The 21030-nt window shown below is 46.0% G+C and overlaps 1 protein-coding gene across 5 annotated transcripts in view; it reads right to left on the minus strand.

The window, feature by feature from the left end:
• Positions 1-21030, minus strand: part of KDM4B (lysine demethylase 4B) — a 131663-nt gene that overhangs the window by 15537 nt on the left and 95096 nt on the right. For 2 of the 5 annotated variants that reach the window (XM_025196495.1, XM_025196491.1), the window contains exons 11-17: positions 16923-17473; positions 15159-15279; positions 10416-10594; positions 7350-7572; positions 2423-2499; positions 2171-2226; positions 1537-1645 (exon numbers count right to left, since the gene is read on the minus strand). In XM_025196495.1, the coding sequence (XP_025052280.1) occupies positions 1537-1645; positions 2171-2226; positions 2423-2499; positions 7350-7572; positions 10416-10594; positions 15159-15279; positions 16923-17473 (1316 nt within the window). The other 3 variants (XM_025196490.1, XM_025196492.1, XM_025196493.1) reach the window with 3 other exon arrangements.

A 21030-nucleotide genomic window follows, 5' to 3' on the forward strand; every position in this document is an offset into this window, starting at 1 on the left:
CCCCAGCCCCCATGCCCCTTCCTCCCCCAACAGACTTACCAGCTGGTCACCACTCTCCAAGCTGCCCAGCTGCATTCCTGGCCGCATGCATGCTGTGTCTGTGCGCATGCACGCAGCATTTATTGGCGACATTACTGGCTACACCAGCCAACAAAAGCCAATTGCTGATCACGTCGATTTTCCTTTTATCGGTGCCGATTTGTTATGGACCAACATATCGGAACACCTCTACAGGATAGGACCATTTGCATCTCATATCCTGCTTCCAGCAGTGACCAAAGCACTTGTATTGGGGTGCTGGATGGAACGCCCAAAGGCCCTAACTGATCTGTGTCTGGTATCAACACATACTTCAGACAAACACTAGTAAAAATCAAAAAACATTTGGACTTTTGTAAAGTCTTAGTGCACAGAAGTCCATGGGCACTTGTTATCTTGTCAAATGATGTCAAGCCAAAGACTTCCCAATCCTTTCCCACCCCCACAATTTGCAGTCACTTCTCCCATACCCCCAATTCATACGTGCCATGCTCTTCCTTTACCCCAAAGTCCTCCCATACAGACCTATGCCAAGCAGTCTGGAGTATGCTATGACAACGTGACGTTGCATAGATCCAATGATGGATGCTACACGGTTGCAGGGCAGTCACGCAGAATTTAAGGAGTTAAGTCACAAGGTTTCCTTGTGAGGCCCCATTAAGCAATACAAGTGAGTCCTGTGTAAAAGGATTTTTAATTCATCGTTACAAGTGCTGGTAATGAAGAGGATGCATGCTGGAAATGTCAGACAATCCATAAAGAGCCAGTGCTGCAGGATTTATCACCCTCGCATCACATTGCTCCATCACTCCACCTGAATAATGAATGCTTTTTACATTCACATTTGTGTACGAAACCCATTTGCACAATAGAGGAATAACTCTCAAAGCCGAGAGAGATTCTTCCTAATCTCCCATCCAGGACTTGGCTTGGCTGCCTGCACTAAATAGCAGCACAGTTAACAAATACATCAACACTACCCAATACATCAATGCTTACCTCACCTTCCCCCACCACGTTCCTCTCCCGACATCCCAAAACCAATTCCTGCACTACAGAAAGCCAAAAGCACAATTTACTAGCAAATGCACCTATACTGACAGGGCATTAAGAACCAGCTAGAGGAATCCAGCGCCCTGATCAATCACCCCCTGGTGATCCCCAAAATGAAGCACTGCAGCCTCCCTGGAATAGGGCTAGACCATATGCCGCTAGCTAGAATTCTGCTAGCATCTTTCCCACAGATTTCCTCGCGACAGAGAGGACCTCCAGGAGGCAGTGCATTGAGTGTGTACATGGGAAAGCATTCCCAATGGACAAAGTGAAACCTCTGAAATAAGAGTAGAACCTCTCAGATATGTCCAAAGGTTGCTGCATCCTGGGGCAATTAACGGATAAATACATTGAGGACACCTCCTCCCACCCTGGCTGCTTTGGACTCCTAGACAAAACCAAGCCCTGCTCTCACTCCAACAACACCCAGGAGAAGACACCTACCAGTTTCCACCTCTGCTCTGGAATAGCACTGATGTCCACAGGATGGCGTTCTATTACATTGAGAAAATGGGCCTCTGGGACAGCGATAGCACAGATTATATGGACCCACCTGGAAATAAATGAGAGAAATCAGAAACTACCCTATTTGGATTTTCAGAATTTTTGTGGTGTATTCATGGAGTGTGTAAACTCTAGGGGGCAGTTGACATTTCTCCCATTGTTCCTTCCATAGTGTCTGGACATATTTATGGGGGTTGGCAGCACTGGTAATATTCCCATCTGGTTATTAATGGAGTGACACAAGATAAAGGGCTCTAGAACAACTGCAATCAGCTGTCTTCATTAGGCAGCTGATCTTGCATGATGCTGAGCTCTCCTTGAAAAGCGCTTCCTTTGAGAACAAGGGAATTCCAAGGTGTTCTGTGCCTTGGAGAGAAGAGACAGGAGGGCGGGTAGCAGAGACTTCCAATCTCGTCCTGCCCATTATCTAGAGCGCAACGGCAAGCGCGGCCAAACCTAGATGTCACACACTTGGGCATCCTCACCAGCCCCTCATAAAACAATCAGATGACTCGTGCTAGTGGCTGCTATCAGTGCCCGAGTATATGTACAAGGCATCCTACATGGCACCTACCGTCCATCAGTGGTCATCTGAAGAGCTCCACCCCTGAGATTACATAGACAGCAATCCTGGAACAGGAAAAACAAAGATCAAAAACATCCAAGGAGCACCCTGAAACCTCTACCCTTCCCTCAGAGATTTACTATACTGGTACAACAAGGTACAGGACATTTTTTTGCCATCGTTCCCTCCCGTATCTATGCTTCCTGTTAATTCCTCCCCCGACAACGTCCCTTTTCAGTCTCCCCTAGAGTGGATGCTTACCGCTGCCCATGCATTGGCTGAGCACCGTGAACAAGACCAACTTTCATTCACCAGATCTGGACGTATTCCATAACAGCCTGAAAGAAAATCAAAGCACAGGCCTCAGGACCTCTGGAGCAAGCCTCCATCGTAGGGAGGAGCCAACTCTGGGGAAGGGCAACTGAGACCGGCGAGCACTAATGAAAGCGCAGGAAATCCATATTCCTCCAACAGCCAGAACTGTAATAGCCTGGTGGTCCAGTCAAGTGACGGGTATCAAAAGTGAAATGCCTGTTCTTGCAGTCATTGGAGGTGTCCAAAGGGTTAAGGACAATAAAACTGGTGTTACCATGAGTGGCTGAGCAGGATCTTAAGTGGGTGAATGAATGCAAAATGATCCAGCAGTGGGGAACTGAACACTGTGCAATTACCGCTGCCCACTGAATCTGACACTATTTAAAGCACCAGGGCAAAATTCCAGGTTGGCTGCAGTATTCGTTCCATCTACCTTAAGTATTTTTATGACCTCCGTAACTGTTATATTTGAGCAGTTAAGAATTTTAATGTATTTACTCTCAATACCCCTGCAAGGCTTGGCAGAGTGGTTTTACACAGGGGGGACCAAAACACAGAGACCAAGCACTACATTTATTAATCCATTTAGGCACCTGATCACTGCCAATTTCAATGGAAGGGAGGCACCAAATCTGAACCTGCAGCTTGCCCAAAGTCTGTATCACAGCAGGGATTGCGCCTGGCCTGTCTGTCTCAGGGTAGTGCCCTAGCCCCTCTACCATCCTTCCTACCGACCCAAACCCTATTAAGAAATTTGCATCTCAGCATGCCCCGGGGTTGAAAACGCACTGTCAGCCAAACAAGGGAAGCATTTTTCCAGTACGCACAGCAATAGTATATGGTAAGCCAATCATTCTGATAAACTCAAAGAAAAATATTCAGGTATCAGCAAGGTTGCCACAGTACCTGCCTCTATGAAAAGTAGCTACTTAACCCAGATAAATATAATCTCTGAAAAGTCAATAATATAGACCTATACTTGCCTCCTGCAATTGAAGTTTCTTTCCATCATATGACAGGTCAGGACAGCAGATCCAATCCAGACCTGGCACAGGAACTGGGTGATGGGATTTGGAAACCTGATCTCAAAATTGGCTTGAAATGGAAACTGACACCTTTAACTGAAATATTTATGGAGCCCAAAGCCGTGTGGAACAGACTGTGAAATTTCAGCATTGATTTCTTGCTTCAAGACTACAGGTGAGGGACCCCTGGACTTAAAGCAGAGGGAGGGGGATCTCTTGAAGGAACACAGAGGGAAATACAGAAATACAAGGGGCCAGGAAGAGATAAATTATGCAGAGGCAGGTATTTGATATTCATGTTTGTTTTCTGAGGATAAATTAAATCTTGCTTATTGAGAGCTGCAGGAAAAAAAAAGAAAAAAAACATGACTCAAGAGCTGCTTAGACTGAATTTTAACCTTTAAGTGGCCTCTTAGGAAGATCTGGACAACTCTGTTATTCGGGAACTAAGGGTCTTCTGCACGTCTCTAGGAGGTGAAGAGCTGTGCAATTCCAGATAAGAGAGACTAAACGCCAAAGCCAGTTAAGCCAAGTACTTCCATACCTGCAGAAGTTGAGCACCTCAGTATGTTACTCAGTCCCCCTGGGAAGTGCAACAGGGCCAGCATTCCCATTTTACACATGGGGAACCAAGGCAGAGAGGGATGAAAAGCCTGATTTTTAAAAGTATTTAGGCACAGAGCTCCCATTCCCATTGGAGAAATACGGCGTGCAGAGACAGCCAGGCAAGAGAAGAGATGCTTTGTGCACCGACTTGGAACAGAGACCGACAGAAACCCAGCATAATTAGAGCAATGAACCCAGCATATGGGATCTGTCAGCACCTCAAGAGCTTAAAACCTTAGCAGAGGGTAAGTGCTCTGCTCCCCGTGTCCTCACTGTTGTCTCAGCCTGTCACGCAGCCAGGTGAGGCACCTCCAACAAGTAGACTGCTAAGCAGTTTCGCAGCACGCTGCCATCCCGGCTGAAACAAGCCTGGACGCTGTCGTTCCATGATACAGAGCGAGCAAACTTGTCTCACTGCAGCAAAGTCGAACAGATACTGCAGTCTACGAGCGCGGACAGACAGTGACAAGGAGACAAGCAGGCACCCGGGACCTTATTAGTCTAGAGCGCAGCAGCTAGACCCAAGCCTCATGGGCTCCGCATACCTAAATCTGTGCCGCAGAAAACACCAGGCTCGGTCTCGGACTGCAGATTAGCACTGCTCTGTTTATAGCCACCTCTCTCAGAAGTTGGGCTTCTGGGACTGTTTTGATGTGCAACTCTACTGGAGACGGGCGCACGGACCAGATAAAGAAGACAGACGTTGCAACGATCACTACCTCCAAGATGGGACAACCACCTCTGGACTCGCGCTCACCCCGCACCGTTATTACCCCCTGTGAGCTGGAAGCAAGTCCCTCGCAGGTACAACTGACAACCCGAATCTCTATTCTAATTCTAGTTCTCTATGGGAGATGTTTGTATCGAATTGCCTGGCGACCCCTGGTCTAGAAAGCTACGGTCGTAAAAGTAATTTCAGCCAATGTGAACCAAGTCAGACTTTCCATCTGCCCAGGTCAAACTGTCATCTGTCGCACCTCCAAATACTAGCGTGGAAATCAGCCCGAGGCTGTAGAATACAAAATACTCCTGACACTGAGCAGCACCTGCCATCAGAAACCCTCTTTTATATATCTATACGGTCCCTTGATTGTAGGCATAACAATCAAGGGAACGTAGAGACATATATGCCTCTTTTGTGATAAAGCACCATTTCTATATGGAGCAGTGCAGATACTAAAAAGAGGCATCTCAAAATTGCTCCCTGGTCTCAGGTTGCTCACAAGAACAAGTCAGGACTCACCCAGAAGATCAACACCTGGACAAGTCAAAGGACCATAAATCGACTCACTTTGCATTTGCTGGTTTTCCTGCTATAGTGAAAACAAATGGTAACTTATGCACAGAGGCCCAAGCAAGCGATATGGGAAGATAACTGTAACTAAGGTCCCCCCAGAAACAGGCTTTGCTCAAAGATGCCTGCTTTCAACTTCACTTTTTTTCTAACAGGATGTAATTAGAAACCACCACATTTAAATGGAAAACTAATTAGAAGCAACTCCAGCCTGAATCCCCACACACATGATGTACAGCCAATGCATTCATGCTCCACTCTTTGCGGCAGGAACATGGGAGACAAAATTCTTAATGGACTTTTTATTCCTTTTTCTTTGTTCTAGCCCCCTTTTAGCTCTACTGGAATCGTTGGCACCGGTACTCTTTTTAACCACAGGAAAAGACTCATTTGTCTGCCCCAGCTGTGCAATCACTCAATGAAGATGGGCAGTTGTTATCAGAGAATTCTCTTATGGAAGTATGAGAGGGTAAAACCGGCACGAGGCCAGGAGTCATTAAATTACACAGTGCAAGTGAGCAAAAGAGAGGTACGTAATGAACCATGGCTCTGATCTCTGCTGTCTCAGTGAGGAGACATTAAGCTCCCAAAATAAAAATCTCCAAATGATGGTTCATCATCTTAATTGCAGAGGGAGAACTCTGGATCCTGGATCTCATCTTACTCACAGCAAACGGTGGCAATATCCTGTTTCATCAGTGCGGGGAGACTGTGTGACAGTTTGGGGGAAGAAAGGGGGCAGCAAGGCTAACCATTTGCACAGCTCCATTTTAATTATTTAGTTTGGTGGCTGGGCCAAAAAAAAGAGTATTGGCTTGGTGCATTACAAAAGCCTCTCTTATCAAAACCTGTTTAAATTAAATTTAGCTAGATTTGATCTTGAAATGTTGCCAAAGCTCTTAGACTATATCAAACTTTTTTTTTAAATCCTCCCCAACCCCACCCATTTTGTTATGCTGAAACTATTCACCCAATTCAACTTAAATCCATGAATAGCTGTGGTTGGCCTGAAGCCATTTTAGGCTTTTGATTTAAATAACTTCACCCAGCTCTACTTCCAACACAGGTTGTCCCTTAAATACTCCAGGCAGTTCCCCTGCGAGGCCTGGGAGAATGAGCAGGGATGGCACAAGTTTGGGGAGAGGTATTTAAGAAGTTTTCCATCCCCAAGAAACACTCCAGAAGCCAAATTACCATTCTGTTCATGCAGAAGGCTCCAAGAATACCAGCCTGTAATAGATGTGTCAAAAGGAGAAAAGTACCCAATAAAATAATGGACTCTCCCTCGAATAGATACTGTCGCAACAGGAGCCCAATCTATAGCTGAAAACATGTGAGGCGACGATCTGCTGGAGGTCCAGCAGCTACTGAATATTGCCCTTGGGTTTGTTAACAGGGGACACTGAGTCAAGTCTAGAAATGGAAGCTTACTCACTGCAGGACGTGCATCTGCTTGCTCTTCCTCAGCTGTTTCTCCTGGGCTGCTTTTAATCAGCACCATGGCTACCCTTCCAATCATACAAGCTAAGGGTTTCTACTCCATGTCCCCTTCTACCTTGTGCATTTAAGGTTGCGTTGCTGTATTTCTCTGCCTTTCATGCCCCCAGGCTCTCACCTGGGGCTCAGAGAGAAAGCCTAGCCAATGGGAATTAGAGGGCAGATGTATGTATGAGAAGGAGCTTCCACTAGAGAGAAGCTGACCCCTGCCAACCAGGAAAGAAAATTAATTCAAGGGAGAGCAGAATATAAAGCAAATATACAGCTTGCTACACAGATGTAGCAGACCCAGGAATGTAATGAAGGAAAACATGAAGAAATATTAGTGCAGGAACAGGAAAAACCAGGAGTTATGAGCATTGCAAGCAAGCCCAGAGAGTCCAGACAAGCAACATACAGCTAAAGCAGCTTTGACTACCCAGCTCCCATAGTGAAGTAGAGGCACACTCACTAGCATGGACCTGCAGGCAGCACTTGGCACAGGATATTAAGAGGCTGGTTCCATCTTCACCAATGTAGGAGTTTGAAGGAAGGGGTTCTGTGTTTTCACCACTTGAAGTAAAGCACATCTCAGGAATCAGAGGCTTGGTCTTCTGGCCACACTTGGAAAGCTGGAGCAGGGAGGGGCTCTCTCCTACAGAGACCTGGATAGCCTCTTTATCCACCTGCAAAGACTAAGAGAAAAAGAAAGTGTTGCCCAGTGTCTCCCCTTTGCCTAACCACCAACTGGTCTGACCTCAAGATGAGAGACCCCCGCCTTTGCGAAAAACAATATCAATGCTTGCTGGGTAACACCGTTTGAAACCCTGCAGCACTTGTAAGAACCCAGAGCTCCAGTTAAGCAAATAGGGAACCTTGTCACTCCCCCTCCATGCCAACCAGACATGCCCAGAGATTTGCGATTTGGTTTGAAAGCTCAGGAAATTATTAAAATAACAAGCTGCGTTCACTATTTTTATTTTGTAGACATATAAGCACAAAACCAAATCCCCAAATGTTGCAGCTGAAAAATATCCCTCGCCCCTCCCAGACTAAAAGCAAGATCTCCCTCCCCCATCTCCAGGCCCTTGGCATCATTCCCTTGCTCTTTCAGCAAGATTTTCTCCAGAAGGGCATTTCAAGGTTTCTGGTAGCAAGCTGGAGTTAAAAGACAATGGATTAAAACAGCCCAGCTGTACCCACCTCTCCTTACAATCCATTATACAGCCGCATCCAGGCAATCCTGGAGAGATACTTTATTCTGATGATGGAAAATAAATCAGGGCTCTTTTTTAATTCATTCACACACACATCTGCGCACAAACACACACCCCTAGTGAACCCAGAGAGCTATATCTGGATACAGGTGCATGAGATTGCTAATGCAGGGCTGAAGTGGCACAGAGCTGGACAAGTAATTATATCATCTCATAAATATCCTCCTCCTGCTCATGGGATACACCTGGGGGCAAAATGAGAATGCCCCGAAGTTGTTGTTCAAATGTTGTGGATACAGTGTCACTCAGTGGGGGTGACAGTTGTGGGGAACAAGAAGTTGGGGGTAATAAGAAGTTCAGCTGTGGTGTTTCCATAATGCTATTTTGAAATTTGCTCGAGGTCAACCGCTCAAGCACCGAGGGACAGCAGCTCACGTGAGGGCGAATGCGGCTGCAGCCCTTGAACAACAGCTACACTAAAGTAATATTTAAAAACAATTCATCCAACTCTTCCAGGACAGCAAGAGGCCTGACTTGATTTTTTTAGTCTCAGGATTTTAAAACAAAGGCAGCAGACAGCTTATCTTTGAGTAGCAGTCCTTGGAGGAAAGAGGTTATATACAAGTAACTGGAGAAGTTCAAAGAGGTACATTTAATGCAAGTAAAAGCCTCTTGCAAATCCTAGTCTTTCTGCACACCTTTTGGAGTGTGCATTGCTAAAACTATGCAGCTGTGTACAAACTCATACAAGACCTACATGAGACTACCTGTGCAATGCCGCTGCCGTCTTGTATACGGTGCTGTCTCTGGTGTACATGAAAGCCCAGCAGTGTAATGCAGATTAATATATGGCTCCATAAATCACCACGCAGCCTAAATGCGTCAGTGCATCACCTCTGTTTTCCAATCCCTTTGAAACACCCAGCGTCAGTGTTTACACCAAGAAGCACCAGATACATTCAATTATAGGGACCAGATAGGAAGTGTATGAAAGAATTTACATTGAGAGTGGAAAGCTCTAAAAAATTTGGGGTGCCTTCCTGTCCTAGGTACTTATTTATACAGCTGTTGCACAATTAGATTGGGTTCCCTTTGTTTTGACAGGCAACTACCATAGCCAAGAAAATTTAAATCTATAACTGAAGTTCTCAAAAGTTTAAAACCCAGAAGTATTTTTTGGCAACTGAGGAAGGGTAGATGTGCCCAGCAAACGCATCAAGGTATTATCACTTATTTACTCAAATGATTGGAAAATTAAATGCAAGTCACACACACACACACACACACACACACTTATATTAGCATCTCCTTTCTGGTGCCCTGTGTAATGCACCCTGTATTACATTAAACCTAGGCTCCAATGCACACATTTCTAAAACAAAGACCAACACTTTTACTCTTGATAGCATAACCAAAGTGTGACAGCTGCCTATAGCAGCCTGGAAAAAAAGGGAGAATGCTGTAGTATATATTAACAGTTCAGTAGCTTTTAACTTAGTCTCTTCTTGGGCACTCTGCAACCACTCTCAGTCAGCATCTTGTGGTAGTAACTCACCTCTCTAGTTTCAAACAACTGAGATTAAAGGCAGAACTGGAATACAGGCATTGGGGAGAGATCCAGGCAAAATCTTCATCCCATCAGATAGCATGCACCAGTAATAATGGAGGTTACATTGCTTTGGGATCCCTGATTCGTGCCTACTCAGCTGGAGAAGCTGTCGATCTCCAAGCATTGGTAGAGAAGTGGAAGGAGGAAGAAGAGGATATCAGCCAGCTTTTGGGGGTTGTTTGAAGCAAAAGGTGAACACAGGCACAATCGCAAAGTCTTTGAATACACAAATCAATAATACATCTCAGCTTCACGTCTCCTGTCAGAGGATCTCTGAAAGCTTTGCACGTGAACTTTCAAGTCATTCCTCTGACATAAGCAGCCTTGCCATTTTGCAAATAATGGAGCCAAAGCAGAGATTAAATGATGTTCTGAAGGTCACATGGGAAGTCTGTGGCAGAGCAGAACAAGCCCCATCTGAGCTTGGCCAAATATGCCCGGCGCATGAAGTTTCTGCTGTACTGAAGTTAAATGAAAAATTAATGCCAGGAAAGATGAAAAGCCAAAGGTTCTTCCCATTTTTTCTGCTGGATCCTGATACGCCTCTTCAGCCTGCAAACCTGGGGTTCTTGTCTGTTATCTATCACAATAAAGGGCTGAATCATAATACCGATGCTTTCTTTAGAGAAAGCAAACATAATAGTCTGATTAAAGTACCCACCATGCAGCCCCCTGCACTGACTCACCCATCCACAGCATCATCACAAATTACCTGGTTATATGGGTAGAAGAGTGTACAGACTGCACAATATGGCTCACTCAGGGCAGCAGCTGCATTGAATTTTCTCTCAGCTGGGAAATTATGTACTTTATTCTTCCACTGGAGGGAAAGTAAAGACTTCAAAGCCTCTGGGTCACTCACATCTTCCTCCCCAGAAAATGGAAATGTTTCTAGAGTAAAATGTGCAATGGGAAGACTCGTCAGTACAGACAAATAAAAAGCAGCAAGAGAGTGCAAAACAAATGCACTCCAGTGATACTCGGGAGAAGCAGAATAAAGAAGAACACTTAACTCTTCTATGGCACTTGTCATCTATAGGACTCAAAGCATTTTATAAATACATCTTTCAGCTCCATTTTAACAAGGCTGAGGAACAGCAATTGGCCTATCAAAAAGGGAAGAGGCAAGCTCTCATCCCAGTGCCGTTGCCACTGGGTGATATGGTTTCCTCAATTTAAGTCAAAGTCAAGATGATTCATACAGACCCAAGGAAATCTCCTTTTTTCAAGTGATAACTTCAGCTTCCAAGGAGTCACTTATGTAGCACACTTGTTTAATACACCACCAAGAGGAGTCTCCTAGTCTCCAAGAAGGGTCATCCAGTCCCCATTGCAGAGGGTCAACTCTGCGCTCAGCCACCATCGCACAGTGCATGTCTTGCCTGCCAATACAGGCATCAAGTCTGCCTGCAAAGCAACCTCCGTCTGGGTTCTCCCTTACCCTTCTCTGCCACTATTCCCCATCTGCCTTCCAAGTGCTGTGCCTCAGCCCTACGTCTCCAACCATTTTTGCTTCCAGCAAAGGTCTATTAGGAAGCTGCTTATGCTGCTGTTTTGCTTTCACAAACTTCTGATCAGGGACTTGTGTTATACGATTCTCTGGGCACAGCATCCATCCATCCACACTACAGTTTTGTGGTCTAGTACCTAAGCAATTCAGCTTACTATTTCTGAATTGCTACAGACGTAGGAAAACTGTGTGTGTGAACTAAGCGTGACGTGATGGCAGTGCTGTTAGCGTGCAAAAACCCTCCAACACAGCAGCTCTGAGCAGCATAGGCTCCTATGTGTGCCGAGGGAAAGGAAACCCAGGAGCCTAATATAAAACTCACACAGCAGCATTGTGCATATTACTCCTGGTGATTATTTTAGCAGGAACATCTCACCGAGATGCTACTCCCGCAAGCCCATGCTGACTCTGTCCCCTTCCTCCATATGTGCTAAAGCCCCAAACGTGCCCTTCCTCCATGCCCAAACCTCCTTGTGACAGCTTCTATAAATCTGTTTGCAGAATAAGTAGCTGAGGCATGCTAGAAACCGAAGATTCAGGGTCAGAGTAAAATATTAATTTAATTTAACATTAAAATTAATACAGGGATAATACACTTGCTGTATTATTCATTTTCTGATTTAATTCCAATGAAGGCCTTTAAACAACACGCTGAATCTGCCTCAAGATCGCCAAGTCTACTGTACTGCAGTACCGCAAGACCCATGGAAACCTTCAGTACACTGTAGACCTAATCTAACCTCAGATATCTTGAGCCTCTGGCCACTTGCCCGTTTCATCCCATGGTGGAGATCCACCATGGTCTGCCCACTGTTCTGATGGTTTGGGGAACCTGTTCATGTAAAGCCAATTTAATTTGAAGTTCTGGATATGCCCTGTCTGCATCTTAATGTAAGCTCCACGTTGACCGTAAGGCTGCCCTTTGTCTCCCTACTCTCTTTTTATCTCCATCTGAGTCCTGTCGCATTAAGACCTCTCTCAGAGACGGAGCCACTGCAGATGACGGGCTACCTTCTAGCAAGAGAACTTATTCATCTGGGGAGAAGAGCTGCCTAGCCACTAAGGCACCTGGTAGAGGGTCACTGCTCACCTGCTGAGCCTGATTAGGAGGTAACATGGCAGAGGAGACAAGGGTTATAAAAGGGTAAGGGCTTTGGTTGTTCTCACCAGGTCAGAGGCAGCTGCCAAAGGAGCCTGATGGGGAGGGGTAAGTCCCATCTACCTGAATCCCAATGAACCTCCCCCCATCCCCAAGGGAAGGGTGAACTAGTGCTGTGCTGGGGACACCTGCTGTTTTCTAAATGATCCGTACACTCAGTCTTCTCACAGCCTGTCTACGTGCAAGTTTAATGAGCTACAGCATTCACATGCCATCGAAGAGGTAAACAGGAGACTTGAAGAGCCAGAGGGTGCTGGGACCGTGCATGCTCTACTGAGAAAGTTTGGTGGAGCTGGAAGTGGTCTCTGGGCCCAGTTACTTGGACCATCAAGAGGAACATCAGATGCACAGTATGCACCTGGACTGCCTGTCTCGAACCCCATGCCACGGCCAGTGCCTAACCCCCACCCAGCCTTAGCAAGCTAAGGGAATATGGCACTCGGGTGTTTGGATCCCCTCAGTTGTCTAGCGAACATCTAGCGGGGGGAGCTCCATTAGATCTATGGCAGCTGCTGTCCCAAGATTCTGGAAAATGCTGACTCTAGTATTCCTGGCATGTACCAATGCAGTATCCCCTCTCACAAAGGCTCCCAACTGCATTACCTGATGCAGGCCACAGGAATGACACAGCTGTAAAAGAAAGAAACCTCCTGGGTAGTGAAAAGTAAGCCCAGGTCAGACATGTCAAGCTGAACTTGGCTACGTGATAATGACTGTAGGCAGGTGACAAATTTCTGCTTTGCCAATCGATGGGGCTGTTTAAATAAAACCACATTGCTTGCTGTGCAAGCCTCTCAACTGTACTAGCAGCACATCTCTACACTGGAACTGAATTATTTGATTGCCAACACCACTCTCCCATGTTCTCCCATGACCTTGTCCCCAACACTTCCTATAAACTGAATTCTCTCTACTCAGAGGAGAGAGAGAAGCAAACAAGAGAGCTGGGTTTAAGTGCTCAGCATCGCTTCCTTACTCACCAAGGTACAGGACATTCAGGACACGGAAATAATACCCAAGGCACAGCTCTCTATTATTAAACATCTATACTGCAGGCCCACCTAGTGTCCTCAAGCAAGTCTGGACCTCACTGTGCTCAGTACTATGCTAACGTAAGTCAATGCCAATATTCTGGCATATTGCTGGTCTATGGAAAGTACCTGAGCATTGGACACAGGCTTTTCTACAGCACTGCAGGTGCTTCCACTAGGATCAAGGACTAGCAGAGATAACCCAACCAGCAGACAGAAGTGAGGCATCCTTTTGAGGCAAAGCCTTCTGCTGGCCTCAGCCTCAACTTGATTGTCGGGTACTAAAGGTTATGAACAACAGCTCTATTCAAAGGATCTGAAGCTAGGAAGGCCCAAGCAGCTCTATAATGTTACCAAAAGAGGTAGGAACAGCCAGACTTAAGGTCGGGGAATGTAAATTCAATCAGGAATCACGGGCAGGAAACCCCATCTTAAAGTTAGGGAAACTGAGACAAGAGTCATTAAATATAAGAGAAAGTCAAAAGCAGATCCAAGACTAAAATGAAGTGTATTCCTGTGCCCAGTTCCCAATTCCTTTGCTCTCCTACAGACTGTGCTGCTTCTGCTACAGATTTATAAAGGGAGTTTCACAGTGGCAACTTTTGTTAAACATGCCCCAAAGTCAATGCTGTGCACGAGCTAGACAAGAAGTAGCCAACCAGCAAGTGGCACGGGCCGCCTGCGTGCGAGGTACACAGTAAATTGGGGAGGGGAGAGATGGCGCAGCGGCAGATTTGGCAGGGGAGAGGGATCAGAGTGGCACTCAAGAAGACTGCAAGGGTGATTTGTGGCATGCCTGCCAAAAGGGTTGGCCGTCACTGGGTTAGATCCACAATTTCAAAACATGCCTGCAATTCTGAGTGTGCAGACCACAAGAGTTAAGCCTGGTTTTCAAGCAGATTAAAAGAAGCCTGATTTTCTCCTCCTTGTCCCAAACACAAGGAACCTATTCAACAGCGAGTTCTCAGAATCCAGGCACCATTTTCCTACCAGCTAAGTGAAGCATGTACAAGTTTTGGGCCATCACAGAAAATGAGGGTTGGAAGGGACCTCAGGAGGTCACATCTAGTCCAAACCCCTGCTCAAAGCAGGACCAGACGTACCTAGATCATCCCAGCCAAGACTTTGTCTAGCCTGATCTTAAAAACCTCCAAGGATGGAGAGTCCACCACCTCTCTGGGGAACCTGTTCCAGTGCTTTACACTGCCTCCTCATTTCTAACAAACTTCCCTTGAGACCATTGCTCCTTGTTCCGTCATCTGCCACCACCAAGAACATCCTCTTTGAACCCCCCTTCAGGGCGTTGAAGACTGCTATTAAATCCCTCCCTAAGTCTTCTCTTCTCCAGACTGAATAAACCTAGTTCCCTCAGCCTCTCCTCTTAAGTCCTGTGCCCCAGTCCCTGAATCATTTTCACTGCCCTCCGCTGAACTCTCTCCAATTAATCTACATCACATCTGGGTAGTGCGAGACGCACAACTGGATACAGTACTCCAGATGTGGCCTCACCCATGCCAAATAGAGGGGACGAATCACTTCCCTCCATTTGCTGGCAACGCTTCTACTAATGCAGCCCAATACGCTGTTAGCCTTCTTGGCAGCAAGGTCATGCTATTGGGTCGTTAGGGCACACTGCTGGCTCATCATGCTATGTTAATGACCATCTCTAGCAATTTTTCCACGCATGAAAAGCCAGTCTGTACACGGCTGTAACCTACACACACAACTGGATTCTGCATAGCCATATGCACTCACCCTCATCACTTGATGCCTCCTGCTTAACCACTGAGAGAGGGGAACGGGTTGGTGGTTTGCCTAGTGGATGGCGGCGACTTTTCTTTATCTCCATCTTCATCTTTGAGAAAGCAGCAGCAGTCTGAAATAAATTAGAATAAATTACATAAAAATCCCGAGTCTTACAGGGAAAGCAGAGCAGCAGAAGCAAAATGCAGTTAACTTCTCAGGCATTTAGCCCACACAAGAAACTCCTTGCTGCATTTGGCAAGGATCGACAAGGACCTCTCCAAAAAAGCAAATGCGATAGAGAACGCCAACACCATCTCATAAAATCATGCCAGGCTAAAAGGTGGGTTACAATGTTTTTCTCTTAACCGGGGTAGATTCAGAGCCAGCCCAAGTCTGCCACTTCTACTAGTCTGAATGATTCGGTCAGCATTTCTGCTGAAAACCTCCATGTAAAAGAAAATCTACTTTGGATTGGAGTTTCTGCTTCGGCACTATAAAAACCTGGGAGCGAATAACCAGAATATCTAAACTGAATAAAATCTGCAGGTTGAGATGCTGAAGTTATTGCAGGGAAATCTGCTCCTCTTCTCCATTCCCTGGCTGAGAAGACTTGTCTTTGCAGATGCGTGCGTGCATGAACACGCAGAACCTAACACAATTAATTTCTGCCATCCACTACAGAGGACACCAACGCTTTGTCTGCACTAGAGAAAACAACTGAAAATTAACGCTCCTTCATTTGTGGGAAGTGCTCTTTTGTATCAATAGAGTTGGTATGCTGCAGCCTGGTGATGATTCAGGAAATCCAGGAAAGGCAAGGGGGTTTCTATGGGCCACTGCAGAGGTGAGAAGTAGTTAAACAAAATGTATTGCATGTAACGTTACATTTGAAACAATGCTAATGCAATTAAACTAGACACCCCACCCACTGCTCTACATAGCAGTCACCAGTGCATCAGCCACTGCAGAACTGGCTTCTGTGGTCACCTTTCTGCATGCTACTGGGCACAAGTTTGCTTTGCCAGCAGTCACCCACCCACAGAAAACTAGGGTTTCACAGACTCTGTTACAAGCCATTTTTAGAACAGCGATCAAACAACTTTAGATAGAGTGATTCATCTCAAAATTAACTGCAATGATTTGGTTTTCTATTGCCTAGTCTCTGGTTGATTTGCACTTCCCCTTCACCTTGTGGGGAATCAGCAGGGCTCAAGCAACAGGCAACACAATGCAGGAATGTCAAGTTTGCTTAAACGCTAACCCCGTCGGCATCAGATCACCATAAACTCAAGGGCAGTAGAAGGGACTTCAAACAAAGGACAATAAAAGCCAACGGGCACCACTCTACCCAGGAACTGTACAAGATCTTTAGCACAGAGTCCTCTGTCCTAAACCAACCTGTTTATAGACGGCACCAGGGTTCTGAAACAAAAGAAAGAGATCTGCTGAGATGACAATGACAGCCAGAACACAAACTCAGCACATGGTAGATGAGCTGGCCTATCTGCAGCACCATTTTCAGTGATGGCAACATACACATGGGGGATAGGGTTGGCCTTGCAAGATGATAACTAACAAGGATCGACCCTCCATAGCTGGCACCAACTAAGACCCCTTCACAGTAGTTTGGGGAACATACTTGGGATCCACGTGGCCGCTGCCACTAGCATTTATAAAAAGGCAGCTACAGCTACGACAGTGGAAGCATCTATATCACATCCACTGCTCTGTCATCTCTACCCACTTCCTAAACATGACCTTGCTGGCACGTACCTGTAAATCGCTGGCCTCTGTGGCAACCTCAGCATTTTCAGCTTCTGCACTCTCCTCTTCCTTCACGGGAAGCTCTCCAGGAACAGCCTGCTCCCGCCAACCCAGGCCCTTCTGCGTGGCGAACTGCTCAAAGGCCTGCTGGCAGGACATGCGCTCTTTGTCAAACACCACCTTTTTGGTCCGCGGAACCACATAAAGCATGGGAATGATGGGCCGGGGCTTAAAGTCATCTACCTCGTTTGGCACTTCCGAGGGCTGGATGATGTTGAGGGGCACGGGGGGTAAGCTCTTCTCGGCTGTGGCTGCTGCTGCTACGGGGACCAGCGGCCGTGCTGGTGGTGTCTCTTCCTCTGCGGGCTGCTGTGGCGGTGGAGGAGGGGGAGGTGGAGGCGGTGGTGGAGGCTGCTGTTGCTGCAGTGGAGGTGGGGGTGACTGCAGGTGGTGGTGGTGGTGGTGGTGGTGATGGTGAGGATGGTGGTGCTGATGGAGGTGATTCTTCTTCCTCCTCTCCCCTTTTACTTTTGGAGGACGGGTCTTTACCTTGCAGTCTCCTGTTTCAAGTAAATGACAAGATTGAACAGATCATGCTGAAGTTTCTGGACACTTCCTTTCATTAATTACTCCCCGTTACAAATGAGATCAGGGTTGACTAAAGGTGCCAAACTAACAAGATAAGCAGCAGAAACTTGCATGAAATAGGTACAGCACACTGGCTGTGCAAGAAGTCTTTCACTCACTCTCTGCTCGGACTCAGAAAATCCATTTCTAGAAATTAGGCTTATTTTGTCCCTGTGGCCTATTCAAACCTTGACCTGTCTGCTAAGCCCACCTACATGAAGGTCAGGTGTGACAGAAGACAGCTGTCCACTGCAAACTAGATGGAGAGGATCACGGCACGTACTACATTAACATTGCTAAGACACACAATTCTTAGTCACCCAGGTAGGCAGAAACACTGACGCCCCAGAGTCCAAGATGACTGAGTTACAGCACTTGACCAGAAGATTAAGGAAGTCATCGCATCTTCTCCTAGGCAATAGCAAAGGGCTTCTCATTTGCTTTACTATTCAGCGAGGATAGCAATAGTTAGGAAAAGCCAATGTACCCCCTAAGAAGTCCTCCCCATACATTTCAATTCTTACATCTGAGCATTTCAACTCACTTCTTTGCACCTTAAGAAAATCTACCTGGGAAACATGTCTGTTTGCCCTTAAAATCACACAATCAAGTCAAACGCGAGTCTAGACCACTTCCTTAACGACAGGGTCACAACTCTCGAGGCGAACACACAATGCTGCACTGGCACACTGAAACGAGGAGCCCAATCTGTATTCAGAAGATCTCTATATCCCGTTTTATACCCTTACCCCACCCAAGCCACCTTCATTTACTGCTCCCCCCACATCCAAGCACTGCTGTACGCAAGTGTTACTGCATATCCAATGCAGTCAACAACCCTGGGAAATGAAGAATTGAACCAAACCTTCTAAATCACTTTTTACCGAATAGCATCTACTGCAAGGTCTTTAGAAAGTGGCCTTTAAAACATGAATCAAGCGCAGCACTGAACCAAGTCTATTATAGGCACCATCTCGGTATTGGCGACTGCAATGCGAGTTTCCATCGCTTGCTTTCACCTGTCCTTCCCCCTCCCGGCTCACCACCATTCATTTTATCTGCATACTGTCACATCTCTCTTGCACAGTGGTGACAGCACGCAAACTTCTTGGGCAGATAAATGCCCCAGTATTTTTTTATTGAGATGGGGATCACCCATAAAACAGAAAGACCTTTTCTCCTCTCTCCCTACCAGCCCTCCCAATATAACCCCGTAAAATAACCGGGCCAATTTGATTTCAGAACGTCCCCCAACCATCATGATTAAAATTCCTGCGGGCCCTTGAGTAAGCATCGCTGGGTCAGGATGGGAGACGCCTTGCCTGTTTCCCTTATTGCACTGGCAGTGAATTATGTTCCCTATGCCCACCCCTTCCCCCACACTTCATGAATAAAGTTATCAGTCCACTCAAAGGAAAGTAAATAATAGATGTACCACAGACAGATGCCAGCCCTCAATTTGTTTCATAAGAGATTGTTTTTCACCTATAGATGCGGCGATTGGATGGCTCTACTGCAAAAGGTCACTCTGTCCACTAATAAGATGGGGAGAGAGGAGGGGGCGGGAGGGCTGATGATGCAGAAGGAGACAGACGGACAATGTCGCTCCACTACACCCCAGCTCCATCTGCCACTAAGGCCTAGCAAATCTTATAGGCCAGGCTCCACGCACTGCAGAAAATCAGATCGCCTACCACGACATAATGCGATACTCAGTAAAAGTGATTATACCCCGAGTAAGATGAAGTGCTAGAATCCCTGCTGAAGTGCTGTTGGGGGGAAAGAGCTGAATCTGGACAGTTCCCAGAAGTGCGATCGGAGGGTCTTATTCATACTAATTTATAGCAAAAAAAAAATTTTAAAAATGGCAATAAGGCTGGCCCAAATAGTTATTGTCGCATTTGTGTAAGCCACACTTTGGGTAAACTGGTTTGTAGTATGGCACAGACAGGAATATTGAATTTCCTTGGAGAAACAAACATATTGAATGAAAGTCAAATTGGATTTCTCCCCAGTCACACAACAACAGATCATATTTACTCTCTACACACTCGGCGAGCTCTCTACCCAAACAGCAAAGCAAACGCCATTCACTGGCTTTATTGACTTCTAAATGGGCTAATTTGACAGCAGCTGGTAGCCAAGACTTGTTTAAAAGTTTAAGTGCTTTGATGATGAAAGATCTACTTTACAGGTATATCTGTAAAACGTGATAGACATACAAAGCCGGGCTCCAGGGAAACGGTGAGGACAGATCTGAAGGAGAAGTCTGGCCATCGTGATTGCCTAGACATGTAGAGAAGCGCCTTACTCTTTATTAAATAAGCTTACCCTGTATGGCAGGTTAGCAGGACCACAGGCAGCTATTTACTGATGATCTGAACAGCATGACAAATATCTATAGAAAATAGTTTAGAAATGGAGAGATGGTTTTGGCTTTATATACAGAGACTGTCTGGGGTGGGGGCAGTTTGCAACTATACATCAATTTTCATGGAGGCTGCAGGTGGCCAGTACCTCTGGAAAAACCACTTATGCAGAAGCAGAGTAACTTTAAACATCCAGCTTTAAAACCACTGCTCACAGAGAGCAGAGATTTCACCTGTTGCTACAGCAAAGCTACAGGCTCAAGTGTCAGCACTCGCAGAGAAGATAAGGGATAGAAATTAACAGCAGCAATTAAGCAAACTTCAGTTGAATAATTTGTATTGTCGATGGTTTAGAAAGTAAGGGATTGTAAAACAGACCTGTTAATCTAGCAGCAGAGTGATCATGGATGCAGAAGAGAAATCGAAGCTGGGAGAAACCTAGCAGGTCCAGCTCCGGAGCACCCCCAGCCCCTAAAATGGCACAGCTCTCTGGAGTGGGTTTCTAGCAGTTGGTCCAATCCATCTCATGCATTTCAAGCACTAGGGCTTTTCCCATCCACAGGAAACGCTATGCTACAATCTAAGAGACACGTGAATAATTCTACTGTCACAACACTTTTCTTAATATTCATCGTATATTTTCACTGTCTGAATGTCATCCCATTACCCCCATAGTACAATGCTGGCCCTAGGCGAATGAGCCCTACTCCTCAGATCTCCTTTCCTGGCACCATATCCCAAAAAGGCACAAGACAAGATGGTTCACAGGCGTGAATTCAAATGCAACACACAACCGGGTCTGTAGCGGCTGCATTTAAAGTGGTACAAGATACAACACACACACAGCCATTACAAGGAGCACCCATTGCTACATGGGTTGCATTCACGCTGTTCAATGCTTTCAGAGAGAAGAGCTGGAAGGCTCTCCCTGGAAATTTCTAGTCCCAAGGCAACCTGCTAAGAAATTCTCTCCGCATTAATACCGGCATGCTAAATTATGAACACAAAGCTTAGTCAGAAAAGGCAAAAAAGAAAACGCTGTAAAGTATCTGGTGAGAAGCCCTTAAAGCTTCAGTCATTAATATTCAGCAAGTCCAAATCAACAACATGGAACACACTTA

Source organism: Alligator sinensis, unplaced genomic scaffold, assembly GCF_000455745.1.
Source record: "Alligator sinensis unplaced genomic scaffold, ASM45574v1 scaffold1295_1, whole genome shotgun sequence".
In the NCBI taxonomy this organism is placed as follows: Eukaryota; Metazoa; Chordata; order Crocodylia; family Alligatoridae; genus Alligator; species Alligator sinensis.